We start from the raw sequence: 10,621 nt of genomic DNA, 5'->3' as shown, positions 1-10,621 counted from the left end.
CCTATAAACAGGTACGCCTTTCAGTATGCTTGCTTATATTTTAACATTTGCTTATTAGTACTTACCACAAAGATCAGGTGCTTTCAGTTCAAGAGCAAGTTAAGGAGGTAGCAAGGAAGTAAGGAAGTAACAACTGGCAATATTATATATCCTGCTACCTAACACAAATTCATCTTTCTATCTGTGAAAAAGAACGTACTAAAGTTATTTCAAGCTAGAAATGTCTGAAAAGAAAGAAGTTTGAATTTGAGGCAATATTCATAAAAGTACACAGAAAAAGACTCAAGAAGGACAGACTTTATTTTTAACATAAAAGTTCTATTTTCTTGTGAGGCAGCAACAAGTGTTCAGGTACAGGGAATACGTAAGTACACAGTAACAATATTTATCACCACTGGAAATGCTGTTTTTTGGGAGAATTTTGTTAGAAAAACGAAACTTTAAAAATTGCATTTTAAAAAGATTTACACAGCTTCAACAGAGATGAAAAATAAAGACTTTTAAAAAACATAAATTATATTCTTCAACAGGATTGTACAAACAAAATATTGTTCAGGGCTGCTCTGCTTATCATTAATTTAGGCAGAGTAAAACTTAAACCTTAAAGTGCGAAGTTAAGTGTTTTAGCTTTCTTAATGCAAATTCAGCACGTCCACTGGTCTGGTCTTGAGACATTGAAATTCTAAGTATTAAGGAATGAATCTTTAGAATAGTAAATTCAGTAGTGACGATTTTTCTTTTATTTCCTTTAACAAAAGAAAAATCTGACAACCCACTCTTAATCTTGGACATAACAGAAAGCTATAAATTCTATTTTTTAAATACCTTCTTCCAGTAAAAGCCAACCATTAAAAAGAAAGAAAAAAAAAAAGCCTTCCTTGTTGCCAGTTATTCCACAGTTAGCAATAGCACCTTCTAAAACTCTGATTTGGCTTGTCACAAATATAAGAAATATTTTAAACAAAATGAAGACTCTAGTTAAAAAATAATTTTGGCATCCATGCTCACCATATTAATCAAAGAAGAAAAACAGGTATTTTTAAAGCATAATTGCTCACAAAAGCCATGACAAGTAATACAGACTTGGTCATGATCAGAAACCGTAAATTCATGTTATCACCGCAAGGAAAAAACCGTTTAAGAGTAAAAATAACTTAACACTGACAAAGTTCATAACCAGAGAATAGCTTTCTTTTGCTGAAATATACAAGCCACCTATTTCTTTCTTTTACCGCAATGGAAGTAAATTTATTTAAATTTTTTAAAAATTTAAATTATATTCCCATTGAAGCTATTCTAATTTATTTACCTTCTGTACAGTTTTCTACAGAATAACAAGGTAGTTATGGAATGTAATTTTAGAAAACAATATTATGCATTCTATTGAGAGTAGACCCATTTTTAAAAAAAGTCAACCACCTGTGAACCAAGGTTACATAAAGCCGAGTAGACTATGGCCAAAATTTTTTCAAGACTGCATAAAGCTCAGATACTTAAAAATTAGCCCTTTGGCACTGGCAGTTAAGTGTTTTTTATACCTTGTACCTTCCCCCCCTCCTCAAATCTCAGGCTCTATTTCTCCCAAACATGAGGACTATGTTTAGTTGCCATATAATTCATTTACCTGCAAATTCACATTCTCCTTACAACCAAACATTAAAAGTTCCACCTATGAGACTGTGAATAATACCATCTTAAACTTGTTCTCCCATTCTGATTGTAAATTACTTTAGTTTAAGGATATATGAAACTCTACAGAAAGATGTGAGTTAGATAAACATGCACAACAGAGTAAGAGGAAAAACTGTTTACAAAGTGGCATTGTAGTTGTAAAACACCCTTGTGACATGTACAGATGGAAAGGGAAGTAAGTGTAAGGCAAGGAAAAGAACATAGATTTAACAGAATTCAGGTCATCCAAAAACTGATTTTGGATTTTTTTGAAACCTTATTTTTTAACTTCCTACCATCGATACCAACTCACCTGATTTCAGCTTTACCTTTCTTTTGTACTTCTGACAGAGCAGTTCTCAGTGGTGAAATGGTAAATAAAGTTAGAGGCAATGAATCAAGGTTCTCAAAGAACCTACTGACCAGAACATTTAGACTTTGAATAACTTAGCTTTTCCTGATTTAGAAGCCACAATGTACTAATTTCAGGAAAATTAGTTTTGGACAGAAGGAGTACCAAAATTCATCGATGCCACCAACTGAAACCTGACAGACTTATTCAAATGTTTGAGTTTATCTAATTTGCCTAAATACATCTCTGTTTTCAACTTAACAGGGCAAAATTTTTAATTACTTAGATGTTTTAAAGGTACATGAGTATAAGAAGTCCTTTCAGAAGATTTATTGCTACCACTAGCTTTTCTTTGATGGGATATATCTGGACAAACTGACATATTAACCTTCTAAACTATATCCCTTTTACAAGTATTTGTTTTCTCCCTATAATATAATATGTATAGGAACATTAAATTATTGCATCATAAGGTAGTTTATGAAGATCTTAGAAGGATGCTTTCTATCAACACTGTTTGCTATAACTTTTTAAAAAGAGCTGCTCCTTAATTTCACTACCACATACCCAGACATGAAATACTGCTGTCATGTGATACTGGCAGTGATTGTATTAGGATGAGCCTAAATCCAAAACCGTATGGATTCTTCAAAGGTTCCTGTTCTTTACGCTCCAAAGCTCTCCTTGCCTGTTTTCCCCACCATGTGGAATGTTGGAGGGAAAACTAGCAAAACCTATAGGCAACATATCTCAGTGCCAACCACCATGAAGGAAACGTCAGTCGCAAGATTCTGTGACTAAGGATTGCTATTCAACGGATTACACTCCTGGCAAACTACTAACCCTGACCAAATCCACAAGACAACAACATCACAAAAGCAAAGGAGGAAATCCATGCACAGCCATTTTAGGATCTCTTGGGGCTATGATACAGTGACGGTTAAAGGTAGAACGACACCTGTGGGAAAGAAAGGAGATCATGTGATAAATATTGAGCAGAAAACCCAAGGGGCTCCTTACTCCTAGCTAGCAGTCGACACGGGGTAGTTTCCTTTTGGCTCACTGATTTTTAAACCAAGTTCCAATGATGGGTGAGAACATATTAAAGCACTTGTCTCCAGATTATAATTTTTCTGACCACATGGTGAAATGTGTACAGGAGTAGTGAGGAAAACAGCAGTTTTACAAGTATTTCACCCAAAGCACAAACTTCTGACATCAAAAAACATAAATCACGTAATGTACTAATATTGCTTTTTTATCTCTTTTATATATACTTGTTCAATGCATTTACCTATCAATTCTTGTTTGGGAGAAGAACACAGTCATGAGATTAAGATTGCTAGGAAAATGTCAACAATCCCTTTGGTCCCAAAGCTGAAAACAGCTGAGAAAAGCACACATCTAGAAAGGGAAACAAGAAACAGAGGCCAAAGAATCGTCTGAACATCCTGTTTGCTATGTTTTCAGAAAACGTAACATTGGTATTATAAAATAGTCATTTTCATATAAAAGATGGTTCTTGCAGCATCATTCACGTCTCCCTTCAAGAATCACGTTTGCAGGGATCAGTTTTTTATTTGTTTTTTCAAAGAAGTCTAATTTGAAAGCAAAAAACAATGTGATATCAGCCCTCCAAAAGGAAAGAATGAAACCTTTTTCTTCTTTCAACCGGTGCTTTAAGAAAAAGCAGGCTAAGCACTGAGGGCTGGCCTTCAGGAGTGAGCAGAGCCATCAGCGGGGCTGCTTTCTTCCAGAAGCCGCTGGGTGACGCGTCAGCGTGGAAATGCTGGAGCACATCACGGCCAACTGGGAGCGCACGATGCCATCGCTGCCAAGGGATGGAGGAGATTCTCAGTTGCCCAGAACAGTGGCCTCACAGCACTGGGGCCTATCCTTCAGCTTCCTCAATGGGTTCTGGTGGTGGGAGGAGAGAGGCTGGTGGCGGGACTGTACTCGTTCCTCGAGAGACTCGGTCTTGCTCTGTGTTTGTAGACAGGGAGGCCACAGCGATAGGCTGCAGAAGAGTGGTTGTCATGCCAGTGGTGACTGTCAGACTGTGGCCAGAGCCCTTGAGGGTAAGATCTGGTGTGGGGAGGAGTGGCTTAAGGATGCTGACGAGGCAGAAAGCAGAGCCGCTTTTAGGAATGAAATTCACCTTGTTTTTGTCAGGGCAGTAAAAGGCCGGGATTTCGTGAAGTTGTTTTGGCCTAGACATAGAATAAACAACCCAATACTTTTAAGTCACAGAACATCAGAAGTTCTTTTCTTTAAAAAAAAAAAAAAAAAAAAGTAGTAACTTACAGACACAAAAAAGGAAAACAAAACTCAAGCTATGTCCAAAGCTTCAAATGCTACTGACCAAGGACACATGATTCAAATTATTTATCTCAATGCTGGAAGGACACCAGATTTTGTTGCTGCTTTCAGTTCCCTGGCGAGCCCCGGGCACCACATAGGATGCTCAGACATCTAAGTGAAGATCTAAGATAGCCAATCTGAATAAAGAATTTCCTAAAGCAAAAGATATTCTAGCTGTTTAAAGACAAAAATATGTTCCACTATGATTTTTCCAAAGTCTGCACTATTTTGAAGGGAAAAGGCAAGGAAATTACTGACATACATTGTCTATCTTTTACTGAGTTCCACCACTGCGTGACTAAACTTCAGTGGGCATGAGTTCTCCAAGTGCCCTTAAAAATCTCTTTGAAACAATTCTGAGTTAATAGCCATGATGGTTTTCTGAATAACGTAACATAAATGTAAAATCAAAATAAAACTAATGACAGTCCTCTGTTCTGAAAGTTTTTATTGAAGCCAAATCCTTCCCTGTCCCTAGTTGCTCCTGCAAATTAACCCAAAGAGCTGCAAAAGGATACAAGTGTTAATGGTATTCCCTGAAAATATAAAAAATTAAACTGTTAAAGTAACATGGAAGTGACACAAAATTAAAAAGAAATTCAAGTGGAAGAACCTAAATAAATCAAGATTCAGGTGGGAAAAGGTAATACGATATGACAAAAGTATGGTTCTCATCTCTCCTAATGAAATGAAAAAAAAAAAAAAAAAATCCAAATGTGCCAAGTCTGCACTAGATTCTGGAGACCCAAAGGCGAGATGATCTATAAGGAGATAAACATGCAGTTCTTGGGAAGAGGAAGGTACTGGGGACAGACTGTATTTCAATATCATTAGTCTCCTTTATAATCTTTTAATTTGTTTTTAAAACATTATTCAGAGAAGCTATGAATTACTTCAAAGGATCCATAAGCTTTACTGGGCTGCCAGAGGTGCCCATAGCACAAAAAAGCTTGAGAACGCCCGCAAGCGGGACTGACAGATGTGATAAAAATGGTTTGTAAAAGGTTTAGAGGTAGAACAAGGGAAACACAGGGAACACAGAGAAAGAGTGGGGGAGTTTGGTAGGAAGGTAGCTTCTAGAGGAAGTAACATCTGAACTGGGTTTTAAAGAATGAATAAACAACAGACCTGGGGAGTAGGTGCAAAAAAAAAAAAAAAAGTTCCAAGTACAACATTTTTGGGTGGGCATATTTTGCTTTGGGTGGGTATATTTTATTAATAGTGAATACTACCCATGGATAGCTTTGGCAAGTATAATAATTTAAGAAGAAAAAAATTACATTGTTTAAATTTGTTTTTCTTGTGTATTGTTCTTTCTTAGATACAATGGAAACTTATTACTTGAGTACATCTAGGGCCACATGTGTATTTGGATATATTATGATAAGAAGCGCACACACCCCTCTGTTTTTACTGACAGCATGGATTTCAATTCCTTAAAGAAGATAGGAAGTTGAGATTATGTTTCTTTTTTTTAAAATAAATTTATTTATTCATTTATTTATTTTTGGCTGTGCTGGGTCTGTTGCTGAGCGCGGGCTTCTCACTGTGGTGGCTTCTCTTGCTGCAGAGCACAGGCTCTAGGCGTGCGGGCTTCAGTAGTTGTGGCACATGGGCTCAGTAGTTGTGGCTCACAGGCTCTAGAGCGCAGGCTCAGTAGTTGTGGCGCACAGGCTTAGCTGCTCCGCGGCATGTGGGATCTTCCTGGACCAGGGCTCGAACCCGTGTCCCCTGCACTGGAAGGGGGATTCTTAACCAGGGCGCCACCAGGGAAGTCCAAGATTATGTTTCTATAATTAAATAATGCTTGTATTTTCTTTTGAAGAATTATTAAAGATAGCTTTCATTCTTATATTAGGAAAAAAAGGGCTAATTCAATTTTTATAACCTCCTCCAAATGAGGCCTAGGTTTTTAATTAATTTATTTATTGTTTGAGGTTATCTTATTAAAAAGATAAAATTGTCTTAAAAATCACTTAAGACACATGGCTGCTAATGGATCTTGAAGATGAAACCACACATTTCTGAGATACAAACTTCTGACTTTGACATTTTTTAATGACAGAATCTAAAATCAGTTTAACTTCCTTTCTGCTTTCATGAAAACAGACTTATGACAGATCTCACACAAAATAACGTAAACAATAACAACTTGTCTAACTGGCACCCAGATCAAGAAAACAGAACACTAACAATAAAAAAAAAAAAAAAAAGCATCACCACCCCCCTCCAGTCATGACCCCAACCCACCAAAAGGAATCATTTTTCACTCCATTTAACTTTGAGGAGCAGATTCTCCAAGAAACTCGTTATCCACCCCTGGGGTGTATGACCAGTATTATACTTATGCTACTAGAAGCTGCAGGTACTAATACTACTTCAAAGTTTTCTTCAATTTAAGAACCATACATATCAAAAAACCAAAACACACACACACACAGAAACCCTCAGAACTAGTTTAAATATTTTACTTTTTCCTTAAGAAGTTATTCCAAAAGGATTGTATCTCAAAATAAATATAACTGCTTGCTAGCTGACTTTCTGAGAAACAGATGGTCAGGATGGATAATTATTATAGGTATTTTCATACTGATGTGAGGAATTCTTTGGTATTTTTTTTAAAGGCTTATGTATTTTCTTTTTAAATTCAGGAATAAATTAGTAGCTAAGAAATGGTGATTCCAAATTACTTATAATGGGAGGGAGGGAAAGAAAGGAAGAAAAGAAGGGGTTATGTCATATTTTTTTAAAAATCTCTATACTGCAAAGAGGCCAAAATATCTAGGAATCTAAGGTAACTAAGGTCAAGGAGTTCATTAATTGGGATCAGGAAACAGCATATGTGACTTCATTAAAAAGGACTTGCTGGGACTTCCCTGGTGGTCCAGTGGTAAAGAATCCTCCTTCCAATGCAGGGGACGCTGGTTCAATCCCTGGTCGGGGAACTAAGATCCCACATGCCGTGGGGCAACTAAGCCCGCGTGCCGCAAACTACTGAGCCCGCGTGCTCCGGAGCCCCCACTCCACAACTAGAAACAAGCCCTCGCGCCACAAGGAAAGATCCCACATGCCACAATGAAGATCCCGCATGCCACAACTAAGACCCGACGCAGCCAAAAATAAATAAAATAAAATAAAAAGTAAATAAAAGACTATGCCTCTGGTGCCACATTAGCTATTAAAAAAAAAAAAAAAAAGGACTTGCTAAGTGCAACAGGCATGGCTATGGTGACTTGCTAAGTGCAACAGGCATGGCTATGGTGACTTGCTAAGTGCAACAGGCATGGCTATGGTGACTTGCTAAGTGCAACAGGCATGGCTATGGTGACTTGCTAAGTGCAACAGGCATGGCTATGGTCTGTGCTGTATCAAAAAAAAAAAAAAAGAAATGCAAAATCTGGTCTTGCCCTTTTTGGTCCCAAATCCAGCTACCTATTTTCTTTCAGGTAAATAAGCATACATTTCTAAAAACCAGAGATCAACCTCTCACTGACTCCAACCCCTGGTTCAGGTCAGAGTTATTACCTTTAAACCAAAATTAAGACTTGGAGAGAAAAGTATACTCTAAAGAATGATTAAGCTAAAATTTAAAAATTAGGACCAATAATCTACTCTTACTTTAATGCTAGTGCATCCAGTTTTGCTCTAATTATGACATAACTGGGGCAAAAAGGAACCAATTTTTTAGACTTTGAGTAACTTGTTTTATTGATAGAAGGTTAAAATCACCTCTAAGAAATCCACTGTTGGGTTACTGCTGTTAATTTCTTTTTGGAATATAATTAAGATATTTAAAAATGAATAGATTTCCATGAGCTACACATCCTTTACATCAGTAAAATTTATAATAAACTATGTGCATTTAAAAAAGACTAGGTTTACCTTCTAATAACGGATGGCCGTGCCATAAAACATTTTACACGTCAGGGTTTACCTTACGTTTCTTTGTCTGTCTACCCATCCACACACACACCCTGTCCTTTCTTCCTTCCCTTTACAAACAAATGACACAGTTGTAGGTATATAGTTCAGATATTGAGAAATTTTCCAAACGTAACAGTCTAAGGCAGATACCACAGGACACCAACCCACACAACCAATATTCACTCAAAGTCATTTACACAGAAATTCAAACTGCTTTTTCAGTCCATCAGCCCCTTCTCTGCACTTAGGCACATCTGAATTACCAATACGTCAATCAAAGATCGCAACTCCATAAGGTTCCAGGTGGACCATTTGATTTTTCCTTGAAAGAATGACTCCGTTTCTGAAGAACTCTCATGAAAAGGTCTAAGCCAGCATTTTCAAGTCAAGCATAAAAATCCTATGAGGTTTGTTAAAGATGCATAATCTAGGTCTTACCTACGTCCATATTTTTACTCATTAGGCCTGGGATGGGACCTGGGAATCTGCAGTTTTAACTAATAAGCCAGATGATTACGACGCAGGGAGTCTGTGAAACACATGTGGAGAAATACTGCTTAAACTCTCTGGTACCAGTCAAGTTGTTAGACTTACATGGTGAAAAAAATAAGCAGTTGCTAAAACGGAGTTTTCAATTACTGTCAGAAAAGCAGACAGGAGACTGACAGCTGGGGTCTCCTAGTAGAGGAGGTGAAGGGATTAAAAAAAACAATGCTCTTTGTGTGGCAAAATTATTCAGAATTTAGCTTAAAGGAAGCACTGACAGAAGGGGCACAGAGAGGAACAAAAGGATGCCATATTTTAAAAGGATGCTAAGATGTTCATGATGGAAGAAAAAGATACATTACGTGATTCAGACAAGGCTGGACAATCTCCACATTGCAGTTTTGGTTTCACACTGAGAAAAAGCCAGAGGATGGCTCTTAGACTTGCAGCGATAGTGAGATTGGAAGGTGAGGTTTATATAAGTACCATCATCCTCTCCCCAAATAATGTTCATCAGCTAATTTGCTCAGTTTTATACATACCTGCAACCCTGCAGCCACCACTTACAAAGCTACTGAAAACACAAAGTTGCAAAACTTGCTGAGCAGACTCTGAGTCTAAAACTAAGAGTACCTGACTAGAGTACTAGCCAACAGAAATATATGAGCACAGAAGATCGCATACCAAGGGTACCAGACACCGTTTAAAATTCTACTTCTTCCGTGATCTTCATCACAGGTAAATGTTTCTGCAAAGTAATAGGATTCTCTTCCCCATCTTGGCAGGAAAATATTTTTTTTAATTGTTTAGAGAACTGGAGACTAAAAGTAGTTAAAAACTGGAGGGAATTTGATCCTTGAAAGAAGGAAACCCACCCTGCATTGAGATCCGTGGTCTACCTTGAATAAATACAATGCTAAATTCAATGTGTGGAGCTGACTGTTTACAGGTTCAAAACTAACCACGGGTGATACGTTGGAGACAACTGAGGAAATGTGAATAACAACCGGATATTAGTTCATATTAAGCATAACTGTAATTTTCTTTGGTATGACAATGGTATTGTGGTTATGTAGGAGTGGTTACTTTTACTGTGGTTACTTTTAGGAAATGAATATTAAACTGTATTTGAGGTTAAATGTCATGTCTGCAACTTACTTTCAAACAGTTCAGCAAAAACTAAGCAAACTGTTAACTATAGGATCTAGTGGTGGATCTATGGGTGTGGTCACTGTACTGTTCTTCAGCCTATTTGAAAATTCTCATAATAAAAGTTTTTTGGGGGGGTAGGGATGGTGGGGGATACTTACGAGCATTCCTCAAAGACTTTGACCCTCTCACAGCCCTCAGGAGGTTCCCTTTTGAACATGTAACTGTTGTTCGGTTTTGGTGAGGTTGCATATTTGGGCAAAGGAGAGTTGTTCCCATTATCTGCAAGAAACAACATGCTGGATTACTGAGAAACACTAGCACGTACGTGCAGAGTCATACTGTATTGGATTGTTCTTGGCCTCCCCCTACACCATGAACTACCTGAGGGTAAGGAATAGTGCTTCATTCATCCACATCACCCCACTATCTAACACAATTCCTGGTAAAGAGGAGATAATGTTTGTTAAATAAATGCATAAACAAGGAAGAGATCTTTATTTTTCTTCTATTTACCATCACGACAGCCTAGGTAGGTTATTATTTAACCTACCATCACTTACTTACTCCTCAGCACTGAACACTGATCTACGTTGCTGCCGTATTCCTATTCCGTACACGGCATATGGGCTCAAATGCCACTTCCATTCTTCCCAGGACAAGTAACTGAAATGGTTC

General features: G+C 37.5%; 1 protein-coding gene across 1 annotated transcript in view; it reads right to left on the bottom strand.

Annotated features, from left to right (window-relative positions):
- Positions 1-282: 282 nt before the first annotated feature.
- FAM117B (family with sequence similarity 117 member B) overlaps positions 283-10,621 on the bottom strand; it is an 83,046-nt gene continuing 72,707 nt past the window's right edge. Inside the window, exons 7-8 of the mRNA XM_057551901.1 lie at positions 10,105-10,225; positions 283-4,233 (exon numbers count right to left, since the gene is read on the bottom strand). Coding sequence (XP_057407884.1) covers positions 3,915-4,233; positions 10,105-10,225 — 440 coding nt within the window. The 3' untranslated portion in view covers positions 283-3,914. The remainder of the gene's footprint in view (positions 4,234-10,104; positions 10,226-10,621) is intronic.

Source organism: Balaenoptera acutorostrata, chromosome 8, assembly GCF_949987535.1.
Source record: "Balaenoptera acutorostrata chromosome 8, mBalAcu1.1, whole genome shotgun sequence".
NCBI lineage: Eukaryota > Metazoa > Chordata > Mammalia > Artiodactyla > Balaenopteridae > Balaenoptera > Balaenoptera acutorostrata.
This window is presented reverse-complemented; position numbering and strand designations above follow the sequence as displayed.